Source organism: Manis pentadactyla, chromosome 14 (genome assembly GCF_030020395.1).
Source record: "Manis pentadactyla isolate mManPen7 chromosome 14, mManPen7.hap1, whole genome shotgun sequence".
Classification (NCBI taxonomy): Eukaryota; Metazoa; Chordata; class Mammalia; order Pholidota; family Manidae; genus Manis; species Manis pentadactyla.
This window is the reverse complement of record NC_080032.1, coordinates 21,169,861-21,184,531: the sequence shown is the minus strand read 5'-3', so window position 1 is coordinate 21,184,531 and position 14,671 is coordinate 21,169,861. Positions and strand designations below refer to the sequence as shown.

Here is a 14,671-nt window from a genome sequence, read left to right as displayed (position 1 = left end):
TTGGTTCTCTCAGTTTCTATAAAACACTGATGGTTTAGAAAGCAAGCTAAATTAAAAATTAAGGGCAGGAGGGGAATTCTCACTATTTCAAACAAAACAAAAACATCCAAATTCAGTCAAATAATTTATTGCATCATGACATCGAAGCAGGAGGAATGGTCTTTGGAGAGAGTATTTCAGATGGATTTGTCTAGTGCTACATTCACAGTCATCCACTGGCTTTCATCAGTTAAGTCTGTCCTTGTATGTGTGTAAAGTACATGTACACACACACACCTCAACAGAGTAAAATGAAAACATGGACACTTGATGTAATTTTGTGTTCTTTAAACACAGCTTTACTTACAGGCACAGTTGAAAGGAGTTTTTGAAAATCATCTTTAGAGACAGTTTGGCACTTGGTGATTAAGATACAGGATTCTCGAACAACAATCTTCAGAATGTAGTGTAGAAGTTCATCATTTAGTCTTTAAAATGCAGGAAAAATGTAACAATAAGACATTGATGGCTTATTAATAAAAGGATAAATTTTATACAATTAATACAAGATGACAGATAAAAAATTCATCAGCTCCATTAGCAAATCAACTTACTCAGTAATGATGCTAACAACTAGGCATATTACCTAAAGCAAACTTACAGAACCAAAATGGTGCCCATGCACCTAGTCCAAGTATCTGATAGACAGCCAAGAAAACCAACACGTTCCTCCCCTCACCAGCTCTCAGCACACCCTCACCCTCTCCCAGAGACCAGCAATGTGGATAGCTGTCCTCCACCAAGATTAATTCTTAAATAAGCTCTATCTGGTATTTCTGCTAAGTAGCCTTCCTCCAGGCCCACGTTATTTACTTTACTGATAAAATGGAAATGTGCTATTATCGTTTCTTAGGACAACTGTGAGATTATCTTTCAATTAACCCATGGTTTAGACTTACCATGCTAATTAGCATATCAAATATTATAAGAGACTGAAGTGGATCAAATATATTTAAATGTAAATGAATTACTGAGAAAAACACAAAGGAAGGGCTAGCAGTAAGTAATGTAGTTGGTGTCACCTGTAATGATCGTCCTCCTCGCTGCCAAATCGGTTGTTTTGTAGCTGCTCAGCTAAATTGGTTAGGATCACATCCCGCAGCTGGCAAAGGCCACGATTTCTCTCTCCTAACACAGAACAAAGCTCCATAAGCTACCCTGGTGCTTATGCTTAGAAAACTGATGCTATTTTTAAAAGTTTTTAAACAAGCAGACTGCTGACAACCTAGGGGCACCAGGCAGATGTACTTACAAAAACAACAGCCAAAACTACTTGCAACCAATCAGACTTTTTACACCGGAACATCCTGACTTAATTGGAATTACCCTCTTGACATCTTAGAGTGTGATTTCTAATCCCTTAAATTAATGTTGCTTATAACTGTAGAGTGTCTTTGACAGGGTGGATTTTGTTGCTCTTGGTGTGGTTTACTCTACCTTTAACAGGAAGGCCATCCAGAAGTCACTACCTTTCATGTTCACTAAGCTCCTACAGTCGGGTACATTCTGCTCAGCAGTGGGGACAGAAAGAGGTTTATAAGGTTTGAAGATACAGAAAACATGGTTTCTGCTTTCAGTCTGGTGGCAGTGTTGGCATGTGTGCAGATGCATTTTTAAAACAGTGCTGACTAACATTTCCTTCATAATGCTGATATGAAGGAAAGAAATATCTATTATCTCAATATCCAGTTGTTTCCTCAGGGACAAAAAAAAGGGTGGTTGTTCAAGGATAATTAAAGGGTAATTCTCACCTTCTGTTAAGACCAGTTTAAGTAAGTTATTGATTTCAGTTTCACCTGGGTACAAGATATTTAGACCAGAGCTGAAATGACAAAAAAGTCAAAAAGCTTTTAAACAAATGTTCTAGAAAATCTAAACTCTAAATACTTAAATTTTTATTTTTGTTAAAGATGCCAGCTTGGTTCCATAATACTCTGAGGTGGGTTTCATCGTTAAAAAGGCAGTTGAAACTCAATTCACTGTCATGATATAGTCCAGTCACTTCCCTGGTAAACAAAATTCCTCTCCTTCTCATATGTGTGAATTACCAAGATGATAACTTATTAAGGCTAGATACAGAGCTGGTTAGAGAGAACTGAGCTATAAAAAGACAACTGTAGGTAAGCCAGCTTGTATATGCATAATGTGTCCCAAAAATCATTAGAGAAGGGGAAGCTCTAATTCTCAACTTTCCCAAAAAGGCAGGAAGAGCAGTATTGATATGGTGCCAGAATTTTTCTTTTTTATGAGGCTTGACATACAATCAAGTGCACATATTTGAAGTGTACAATAAGTTTTCACCTATGTATACACCCATGAAAACACTACTACAATTAAGATAGTGAACATACCCATTACCCCAGAAATTTCCTCATGACACTAGATTTAAAATATTGCCTTAATGGTCTCAACAGAAAGAGGCCCAAAGCATAATCTATATGGAAGGAAAAAAAACCCCTCCCTCTCTGCTCACTCCTGTCATACGGTTCTTCCAGACTGAGCCCTTAGTTATCTCTTAGTCACCCAATTTACTTGGTCGCATTAAGTTCATTGCACTTAAATAACATACACTGATATGTGATAATGACAATAAATAGAAAATGGCCCATAAATTCTTCCATCTTATCTAACAAGGGTTTAAGCAGATTTTAAAAGGCTAACATTGTTGAGCACGTACTATGCACCAGGTCTTATCTTGTTAAAATCTCACAAATCCTTAAATAGGTGCTATTTTTATGCCCTTTTTACAGCTGAGGAAATGGAAGCTGCAAACCACTTAGTAAGTGGCAGAGCAAAGGCTAGAATGCAGGTCTGCCTGCTGCCCAAGCCTGCTTCTTAACCACCTTGCCACGCTCTCTCCCCCAGTGAGAATATCTGCTTGCAAACCATCAAAATACCACTTAAAAAGGCTTTTTTTTAAGATTCAAAAGGTAAGATGAGAAATGTAGATATGTAGATGGTTGTCCTCTGAGAGTGGGGCCACAAATTCCTCTCCAGTTAAAATATTCTGTATGAGTGAGGCCCTAACCACGAAGTGGGGGTAAGAGACTTCCACACTGCCAGCTTGCAGGAAGACTGCAGTGCGGTGCAGGAGAAGCATCCTGCATACAGCACTAAGAAAATCATTTTCTGCTTACCTGATGGCAAGGCAGACTTCCTTCTGAATTTCAGGGCAAATTTGATCGTTTGGTGCCATCAGCAACTGCCAAAGAAGCAATCCCGACCGTCGAACAATGTCTCGATTCCTTTCGGTTTGTGGACTGAAGAAAAATTTAAACACCACCTACAGAAACATAAGGGGTATATCTAAAAATGCTAATTCTACAGGGGATAAAATTACCCCTATGAAGAAAGTATATGCTAGATACTCTTATGAATAAATAATCAGGTGGATTTTTAACCATGGTGTCTTCTATTGTGTAATAGCATAATTGTAGTAAATATTTTACATATATTAATTGCAAGGAGCTATATCTAGCACTATTCCAGGGACTACAGTATGATGAATATTATGGTAATTCTAACTCCAGGATTAGACCTTGGTTAGGTACCGCAGGAGTGTTACTGAACTTTTCTTCTGGTAAAAATTAGCTGGCTGAAGGCAAGGTTTGTGGGTTTTTTCTCCACTAGCTCATTTATCTCAATATAATTTATTTACCTGAAAGACAACGAGAATGCAGCGTATAATACAGGTATCTCCATTAACCATGGCCTTCTCCATAATGTCGCAAATACTGCCAAGATGGTGGGCTTCAACTGGATGCTGCTTGCCCAAGACACTTGTGATTGGAAGATTGGGATTGGCGGCAAGAAGATTGAGTTGGTGTATGCACATCGCACCAACGTGGTGCAGTAATTGGTTTATAACCTCATTCGTGGTTATAGTCTCTTCTAAAAGATGAACAGGAAACTCAGTGAGGAAAGAAGTCTCAAACACCTTGAGCCAGTAAGGCTTCCACCTGGAGGGATCTGTATGTTGTGGATGGAACGCATCAAAGTTCAGGCAGTTTTAAACTCTGCCCTGGCTCTCCCCTTCTTCCGGCCCCTTACATCTCTGCATGTGAATGCAGGCTCATGTTCAGCCAGGCCTTGTGAACAGCTTGGGCCCTCTTTGGCTTCTTCTACATGAATACATGGGGAGCTTATCAAGGCCTTCCGGAGCTTTCTCATTACCCAGATTTCACTAGTAAGTTTCTGGCTAGTCAGCTGGTTCACTGCTTGCCCTAACCAGGACTACAAGCTCAGGCTAGCTAGGCCACTGGTCCTCTCTGTTTTTCATTGGTATGGGGAGAAAATTTCCTGAGCTATTCATTCTTCTATACCACTAAGTTGACTTTGAAGTCAAAAGATATCAGGTTAATATTAACTTAAGAATCTTAATATTTAGACCTATAATGTTCTTTTGTTGGTAATTCTAAATTTGTGTATAAATAAGTTATTATCAACATAAAACACTGTAAAAGCATATAATCCCATGCCAAGTACAAATAAAGGATTTTGCACCAAAGTTTTGACAATTTCAGAAGGAACATATAATTCTCTTTTATAGAAGTCTATGGAGCACCTCCAAAGGTCTATTTATTAACATACAAATTTACTTAACAATAAACCAATCAGCAAGGATTTTAGATTTCTAAGTTCAAAGAGGGAAGGCTGTTAAAACATTTTGTTCGTGGGCGACGTTCCCACTTACTAATGCTACTGTACTCTCTCACGCTTCATGGGGCAGAAATCTTTCCTTTAAGACTATGAGTGCACCTCACCTTTGGGTTCAGCGATGATGTGACTGACTCCAAGTCTCTGACAGACATAGTGGAAGGCCTGATTCCCAGGATTACACCACTGATCAATATAGTCATTTGAACATGTCCATAGCATGTTGTTCACTGTATCATAACAGGCGCCTGCAAAAAGAGCATACTTAATTCAACTGTCATGTCATCTGCCTTATACATATGTCTCATAAGCACTGCTAAAGAATGGAAGGGTAAGGATTCTCCCCAGTGCTGACAATCCACATCCCTATGCCCATATATTTACCTGGAACAGCATTAGATTAGGGCTCAGCAAGAAAGCAGGAATCAATTTCTACTTTGCTTAACTCCTATGTGAGAATGGAGTAAGTCTTATGGAATAGATAGTTCTTAGTAACTGACTTACACATGACCTTTTCAATTCCAAAAGGATTTAAGTGGCTTACATTAAAACCCAGGTACATTAGGACTAACTCACATTAACAAACAATAAAAGACTGAGTAACTGAGCCCAAAACATAAATATGAGTTTCCTAGGAGCCAAGGCAGAGAAAATCTAATATTGTTCATTTTCTATCAGTAAGAAGCATACCAATTCTCACAGGAAATAAACCCTTATGGCTGAGCTGTGAGAAGAATCTGTTAAAAGGCCCCATTACACTAATGGATAGTATCTTCAGTAGCAACTGATGCAGAGGAATTTTGCATATGGCAATTTCTTATATTAATCCCCCAAATTAAATAGTATAAAAAAATTCTTTCTTTAAAGGAAACTAGAATAACACAGGCAATTGGCAAAATTTGTTGAGCAATACTAAAACTCTGAATTTTCCAAGGAAATGTGGGCATTTCTTACCCAATCCTGGTACAAGAGCACCACGCCCAAGTGAGCTTCCGGCAGCATCTATGAGATCGGCACGACTTGTGAACTGACCATCCGAAATATTATACACCAAGCTAGAGGCTAGGACTTCAGAAACAAACATGAGTCTGTTTAATAAGCCTTAGATGATGGTTGGTCTACTTTTCAAAGTTTAAACTTAAGGCTTTCAACAAGACTTTCATAAAAATCACACATCTTTTCTTGTTGTCTACTGGTGGTAACAACGAGGAGACAGAATATGCACAAGACCATAAAAAGAAAACTGTCACAAAATATTTTCCTAGACAGTGAGCCATATTTTTTTAAGTGTTTTTAAAATGACAACATTAGCATAAAGGTTTATTTCACTATAGATAGAAAGGGTGCTTGCTAGAAGGGTTATGATTATTAACATTACAAGGTAACAACAGTTAGCAGAAATACTTTACATATAGTTGGTGCTCAATCAAGGTTGGTAGACACAAGCACAGCTCAGCTGCTGTCCTAAATGCTGGCTCCATAACTTGAGAGACACACTGGCCTTTTCCCTTCACACAGGATAGCGATGACAAGCATGACCTTTATGTTTCTGGGTTTGAATTCCAGTTCTACCACTTTTTGGTGACCCTGGGAAACTTACTAAACCTCTCACTTTCCTCATGTGTAAGTGGAGACAATCAAAGTACCTACCTCATAGTTACTGTGAATATTTACTGAGTTAAAATGACAAGGATCAACACCAGCATGTATACATATTAGATTTTCTCCCCACTTTCGAACAGAAAATTCTAGCACTGTGTCTCTTGAGTTTCTCTTTCATTATTCCCATTACCCTAGTAATCTGATCCTCACTGTGATCGACTTGAGCTATGGTCTAAGCTGTACTCCTTTCTTTTCTATTTTATACTGCTCCATCCTGTACACCAACAAAATGATCTTCCCCAAATCTCTCCTTCATTGTGCTTACCATGCATATGTCTTTCCTCACTTGGCCACTTACACAAATAATATCCATTTTTCATGACTTAAACTCAGAACCTCATGAAGTCTCCCTTCTACCCCATTCCACTATGGTCCTCTCTTTCTCTGATTCTGCAGCACTTAAATCTGCTCCCCTTAATAAGGTAACTTGTTACCTTATCACTGGTTCAGGCAGTGATACAGCATCAAATGTCATCCTCTAGTTGTTTCACACACCTACATGATTCTCCCAGCCAGGTGACATGCTCCTCCTGCTCCCACTTACTGAGTCATCCCCACAGTGACCAATGTGGACAAGGACACAGAAGGAATTTATGCATTTATTGATTTATTGGTCTAAAACAGGATCATTGTGTAAGCTATATACATATCCTCCTGGCACCTTTTATCAAATGAGGCCAACTTCAACTGAGTGAAAAAGCCAGGCCAAGGAGACTAAGAAGGAGCTTAATAAGACTAATGGTCAATGAAAAGACAAATTACCCAATTTAAAAATGGACAAAGGATCTGAATAAATATTTCCCCAAAGGAGGTATACAAATAGCCAAAAAGCACAAGAAAATCTGTCAACATCATTAGTCACTAGGGAGATGCAAATCAAAACGATATGCTGCTTCATATCCACTAGGATGCCTATAACCAAAAAAAAAGGAAAATAACAAGTATCAATGAGGTTGTAAAAAAGCTGGAACCATTACACATTGCTGATGAGAATGTAAAATGAAAATGGTTAGGTAGTCACGCAGTTACCCCATGACCCAGAATTCTACTCCCATGCAAATACCCAGGAGAAATGAAAACATGCACACAAAACTTGTACCTGAATGTTCATAGTAGCATTATTCAAAACAGCTGAACCAAAATGTCAACAAAACAGAGTATTATCCATACAATGGAATATGATTTGGCCAGAAACAGGAAGGAAGCACTGATTCATGCTAGAACGTGAATGAGCCTTGAAGACATTTTTTTTAAAAAGCCACTCACAAAAGTGTATACTATATATGTGAAATTGTATATATGTGGAATTGTATAACTCCACATATATGAAGAGACCAGGATAGGTAAATCCACAGAGAAAGCAGACTGGTGGATACCAGGGTAGGAAGGAAGTAGGGAGTGACTGCTAATGGGTATGAGTTTTCTTTTTGGAGTGACAGAAATGTTGCAGAATTAGATAGTGGTGATATTTAAACAACTCTACTGATATACTAAAAACCACTGAACTTTGAAGGGGTGAATTTTATGGAATGTAAGTTACATTTCAATAAAGCTATTATTTAAAAAGTCTAATACCAGCAGAAAGAGAAATCAGGAAAATAATTGCATTCACAATTGCATCAAAAAGAATAAAATACCTAGGAATAAACCTAACCAAGGAGGTGAAAGACCTATACTCTGAAAACTACAAGACACTCATGAGACAAATTAAAGACGATATCAATAAATGGAAACACATCCCGTGCTCATGGATAGGAAGAATTAATATTGTCAAAATGGCCATCCTGCCTAAAGCAATCTACAGATTCAATGCAATCCCTATCAAAATACCAACAGCATTCTTCAATGAACTGGAACAAGTAGTTCTAAAATTCATATGGAACCACAAAAGACCCCGAATAGCCAAAGCAATTTCTGAGAAGGAATAATAAAGCGGGGGTATTATGCTCTCTGATTTCAAGCTCTACTACAAAGCCATAGTAATCAAGACAATTTGATACTGGCACAAGAGCAGACCCATAGACCAGTATAACGGAACAGAGAGCCCAGATATAATCCCAAGCATATATGGTCAAGTAATATATGATAAAGGGGCCATGGATATACAATGGGGAAATGACAGCCTCTTCAACAACTAGTGTTGGCAAAACTAGACAGCTACATGTAAGAGAATGAAACTGGATTATTGTCTAACCCCATACACAAAAGTAAACTCAAAATGCACAAACACCTGAATGTAAATCATGAAACCATAAAACTCTTAGAAGAAAACAGGCAAAAATCTCTTGAATATAAACATGAGCAACATTTCCCTTGGGCAAGGGGAACAAACGGGACTACATCATGCTAAAAAGCTTCTGTACAGCAAAGAACACCATCAGTAGAACAAAAAGGCATCCTACAGTATGGGAGAATATATTCATAAATGACATATCTGATAAGGGGTTAACATCCAAAATATATAAAGAACTCAGATGTCAACGCCCAAAAAGCAAATAACCCTATTAAAAAATGGGCAGAGGATATGAACAGACACTTCTCCAAAGAAGAAATTCAGATGGCCAACAGGCACATGAAGATGCTCCACATCGCTAATTATCAGGGAACTGCAAATTAAAACCACAATGAAATATCACCTCACAGCAGTTAGGATGACCAACATACAAAAGGCTAGGAACAACAAGTACTGACAAGGATGCAGAAAAAGGGGAACCCTCCTACACTGCTGGTGGGAATGTAAGCTAGTTCAACCATTGGGGAAAGCAATATGGAGGTTCCTCAAAAAACTAAAAGTAGAAATACCATTTGACCCAAGAATTCCACTCCTAGGAATTTACCCTAAGAATGTAGGATCCCAGTTTCAAAAAGACATATGCACCCCTATGTTTATCGCAGCACTATTTACAATAGCCAAGATATGGAAGCAACCTAAGTGTCCATCAGTAGATGAATGGATAAAGAAGATGTGGTACATATGCACAATGGGATATTATTCAGCCATGAAAAGAAAACAAATCCTACCATTTGCAGCAACATGGATGGAGCTATTATGGTTAGTGAAATATGTCAGGCAAAGACAAATACCAAATGATTTCCCTCATTTGTGCAGGATAACAATGAAACAAAACTGAAGGAACAAAATAGCGGCAGACTCACAGACTCCAAGAAGGGACTAGTGGTTACCAAAAGGGAGGGGTGAGGGAGGGAAGGTGGGGAGGGAGGGAGAAGGTGATTGTGGGTTATCATGATTGGTACATGTAGTGTGTGTGCGGCCACAGGAAAGACAAATAGGTACTCTGTGGCATCTTACTACACTGATGGACAGTGACTGCAGTGCAGTATCGGGGGGGACTCAATAATAAGGGTGAATGTAATAACCACATTGTTTTTCTTGTGAAACCTTCATAAGAGTGTATATCAATGATACCTTAATAAAAAAAAAAATGTCTAATACTAAATTTACATCATTACCAAGGGCTTAAGGGAACATACTGGTCACATGAACTGTTAGAAAAAACAAACTGTTGAGAAAAAGTCCAACCAATTTGATTCTAAAGGCAAAAGAGTTTGGAATTGTGATAAATATCTAAATCCCAAATACATGCAACTACTTAATGGGCCTAAAGGTTAAGCTGATAGTAGATAAATGATTTTGCTTAAACTTCTGAGGTCAAACTTATATCTTCCTGCTTAAGTAAGAAATGCTTTATAAAAGTCTAAATGTGAAATATCCTTAAGGGAAATTATTTCAAGAGGACAGAATATGAAATATTGGGAAATAAAAACAAACCGATTTTAAAACATTTTAATTTTGCATGCCTAAACAAATCTCAGAGAAAAAAATACGCATGCACAAAAGTGTTACCATATATTAAAGAAACATTTTGATTACTTTTGTTTTTGTTTTTTAGAAATACTGATATACATTATTACATATGATTACCAAAAATAATGTGAGATAAAATTATCCTTTTATTTTTTACAGGTGGGAAAACTGAGGCTCAGAAAGGTTAAGTGATGTCCCTAAGATAAGAGCTAGAAAATGGCAATGCAAAAGGAAACTGTTTTGATTCTATATTTATTCCAATTAACTATTTGTCCCTCTGAAACCAAAACTATACTGCTTTAATTACTATGTCTCTGTCTTTTATAAAAATGTATGTGCATTTAATATTAATGAATTTTTGCATAATTACTTTGCATCATGTATTTTTTACTTAACATTTTGTTTATGTGTCCTAAAATGGAGACATTTCACATACTTATTTTAAAAACTCTGGAATTCTATCACAGTGAGCAGAGCTTTTGCTGTGTCATCGTGCGGCAATAGATTATTTTATTTCCTAAAATTTTTCTGAACTCATTACTTCTACAAATTTTACAGGATGATAGTTATCAGAAATGTATTATTATATCACCTACAAAAATTATATTTAGAATTCCTCCTAGCCTATTGCTATTTTGGTAAGTATTATTTATTGCTATCAAAGAGCTATTGTAAACAACTGTTCAACAGAATAAATTTCAAATCATTAACAGAAAAGCCTTATATTTCAATGTTGGAGACAAATTGGGAAAAGGACCACAAATAAAATCCACTTACTTTTTAAAGATGACAAACCACTTGTTCCACCAAAAAGAGAGCGGGTGGCAGAGCTGCCTGACCCCCCAGGGGGTGGGACCAGCATCACCAAGTAGGTGCCACAGGTATATATGGGTGTCTTCCGAAGCATTTTCAGAGGTAGCCCACAGCTAGTATTTGCTGGTGAAAAGATGAAAATGGTGAGTAGAAATACTCGACACACAGATTAATTTGATTACCCAAACAAATTAGAGTATAATGAGGGGGCCCCAAATTTAAACAAGGATATACCCGGATTGGGAAAATAGAATGAGACTGTAACAAACTAGGGAAAAATAATCTTCTGACTCCATAGCCTGACCCACGCCTCCAGTTACATGATTTGAACACTTCTCAAAGGTGCTCTCACCATTCAATATGCCATATGTCTCTAAAATTTCTTTCAAGAGAATGAATCCTCACATGGACTACATCTCAAAATAAAAGAAGAATCCTACTGTTCATGTTTTCCTTAGGAAACTGTGCTTTGATAGAGATATTTTCATTTCGTATAGAAAAAAATTCTTAACAGGCTTGTGATATTACATTTACAGCTTTGAACATGAAATCAGCCAGAAATTTCAACCTATAACTAGTTCATAAAAGCTTTCACAGTATCTATCACAAAATAATTTTCTACCTGCATGATTTCTGATAACCCATCATATATTTTCTTTTTTTTAGAGTCAGGGACATAAACTGTTCTTAAGAGGATAATTTTTGTGCCTAATCAAGAGGTACAAAATGTACTTTAATCTCCCTTAGTCACTGGCAGATCTGAAAAGGCAGAGTGAATTAAGGATTTTCTGTGTATTAGTCTAGTGAGGATTGATGATGGCAATAGAAAGTCAATCAGAGTGCTGTACCTAGGACACTGTCAAGGTATAAAATATAAGTGTTACTTAGATTATAAAGTCATCTTTAGATGGTTTAGATTAGAAAAATGAGAAAAGTGAAACCTGATCTATCTGATATTTGCATTGAATGCCTATGCTTCTCCATTTTTTAAACTCCAAGCCCCCAACATGTATATTCTTCATTCAGGACATAAATTACAGGGCATAAATTTCCACACATAAGAAACCCTAAAGGGGCTATGACTGAAAAATGAGTAACTTTGTGAGCACAACATGTTCACCAAAATGTTTTTAACAGCCATACTCTTATTAACATGATAATAGGTATTAGTTTATGATAGAATAAAAAATTCTAGGCACTCTGAATGTTGACTTAACTGTCAAAAATTCACTTAGCCTATAACTGGTGAACTTTTAGGTAGCAACATCATGTTAAAGGAATATATACAGAATGCATATAAAAGTACTAGATTACATGTGTAGACTATAGATGCCGATTTTCACAGAATTCAAAATATATCCTTGCCTTCTGCATTCTCTTTTCCTATTTTGCCCATATTTTCTTATCCAACAAACATTCCTTCAGTACAGGCATACCTCAGAGATCCCGTGGGTTCAGGTACAGACCACCATAATAAAGTGAGTATTACAATAAAGTGAGTCAAACAAGCTTTTTGGTTTCCCAGTATAGGTAAAAGTTATGTTTCCATTATACTGTATTATATTAAGTGTGCAATAACATGATGTCTAAAAAAGCAACTTACATACCTTACCTAAAAAATATTTTATTACTAATAAATGCTAACCATCATCTGAGCTTTCAGTAAGTCACAGTGTTTTGGCTGATGGAGGATCTTGCCTCAATGTTGATGGCTGGTGACCGATCAGGGTGGTGGCTGCTGAAGGATAGGGTGGCTGTGACCATTTCTTAAAATAAAACAATGAAGTTTGCACCATTGATTAACTCTTCCTTTTGCTATTCCTCTGTAGTGCATGATGCTGTTTGATAGCATTTTATCCACAGAACTTCTTGCAAAATTGAAGTCAATCCTCTCAAGCCCTAATGCTGCCTTATCAACTAAGTTTGTCGTATTCTAAATCCTTTGTTGTCATTTCAACAATCTTCACAGCATCTTCACCAAGAGAAGATTCCATCTCAAGAAACTACTTTCTTTGCACATTCATAAAAAGCAATTCCTCATCAGTTCAAGTTTTGTCACAAGATTGCAGCAATTGAGTCACATCTTCAGGCTCCACTTCTAATTCTAGTTCTCTTGCTATTTCCACCATATCTGCAGTTACTTTGTCCACTGAAGTCTTGAACCCCTCAAAGTCATCCATGAGGGATGGAATCAATTTCTTCCAAACTTCTGTTAATATTGATATTTTTACCTCTTCCAATGAATCATAAATGTTCTTAAATGGCATCTAGAATGGTGAATCCTTTTCAGCACATTTTTAATTGACTTTGCCCAGATTCATGAGAAGAATCACTATATATGGCAGCTATAGCCTTACGAAATGTATTTCTGAAGTAATGAAATTTGGAAGTTGAAATTACTCCTTAAATCATGGGCTACAGAATGGATATTGTCTTAGCAGGCATGAAAACAACATGAATCTCATTGTACATCTTTATCAGAGCCCAAGTGACCAGGAATATTGTCAATGAGAGTAATATTTTGAAAGGAATCTTTGTTTCTGAGCAGTAAGACTCAACAGTGGGCTTAAAATATTCAGTACACCATGTCATAAACAGATGTGCTGTTAACCAGGCTATGCTTCATTTATAGAGCACAGGTAGAGTAGATTGAGCATAATTCCTAAGGGTTGCAGGATTTTCAGAAAGGTCAAGGAGCACTGGTTTCAATTTAAAGTCACCAGCTGCATTAGACACAAGAAAAGAGTCAGCTTGCCCTTTGAAGCTTTGAAGCCAGGCATTGACTTCTCCTCTCTAGCTATGAAAGTCCTATGTGGCATCTTTTTCTAATAGAAGGCCATTTTATCTACATTGAAAATCTGTTGTTTAGTGTAGCCACCTTCATTAATGGTCTTAACCTAGACCTTTGGATAACTTGCTCCTTCACCTTGTACTTCTAAGTTACGGAGGCAATATCTTTCCTTAAACCTCATGGACCAGCCTCTACTAGCTTCAAACTTTTCTTCTGTAGCTTCCTCACCTCTCTCAGCCTTCACAGAATTGAAGCAGGTTAGGGTCTTGCTCTAGATTAGGCTTTGGCTTAGGGAAGCTGATTTGATCTTTTCTCCAGACCACTAAAACTTCCTCCGTATCAGCAATAAGGCTAGTTTGCTTTCTTATCATTTGTGTGGTCACTAGAGTAGCACTATGAATTTCCTTCAAGAACTTTTCTTTTGCATTCACAACTTGGCTGTTTGCTCAAGAGGCCTGGCTTTCAGCCTTTCTTGGCTTTTGACATGCCTTCCTCACTAACCTTAATCATTTGTAGCTTTTGATTTAAAGTGAAAGATGGAGGTTCTTCTTTTCACTTGAACACTTAGTGGCCATTGCAGAGTTATTAATTGGCCTAATTTCAATATTGTTGTCTCTTGGGAAATAGGGAGCGCCAAGGAGGGAGAGAGATGGGGGTATGGCTGGTTGATGGAGCAGTCAGAACACTCACCATTTATTAAGTTCTCTTTCGTTTATGGGCACAGTACAAATGTCCCACCCTGGTGGGGGGCATTGATAATGAGGGCAGCTGTGCGTGTGTGGGAGCAGGAGGTATATGGGAAATCTCAGTGCCTTCCTCTCAATTTTTCTATGAACCTAAACTGCTCTGAAAATTGTCTTTGAAAAAAATGTAGCTGAACAGAG

General features: G+C 37.4%; 1 protein-coding gene across 5 annotated transcripts in view; it reads right to left on the bottom strand.

The window, feature by feature from the left end:
* The window catches only part of HECTD4 (HECT domain E3 ubiquitin protein ligase 4), a 177,916-nt gene that overhangs the window by 82,081 nt on the left and 81,164 nt on the right, over positions 1–14,671 (bottom strand). For all 5 annotated transcript variants that reach the window (XM_036929526.2, XM_036929522.2, XM_036929524.2 and 2 more), the window contains exons 9-16: positions 10,961–11,119; positions 5,650–5,763; positions 4,803–4,943; positions 3,698–3,930; positions 3,177–3,322; positions 1,791–1,861; positions 1,062–1,167; positions 347–467 (exon numbers count right to left, since the gene is read on the bottom strand). In XM_036929526.2, the coding sequence (XP_036785421.2) occupies positions 347–467; positions 1,062–1,167; positions 1,791–1,861; positions 3,177–3,322; positions 3,698–3,930; positions 4,803–4,943; positions 5,650–5,763; positions 10,961–11,119 (1,091 nt within the window). The remainder of the gene's footprint in view (positions 1–346; positions 468–1,061; positions 1,168–1,790; positions 1,862–3,176; positions 3,323–3,697; positions 3,931–4,802; positions 4,944–5,649; positions 5,764–10,960; positions 11,120–14,671) is intronic.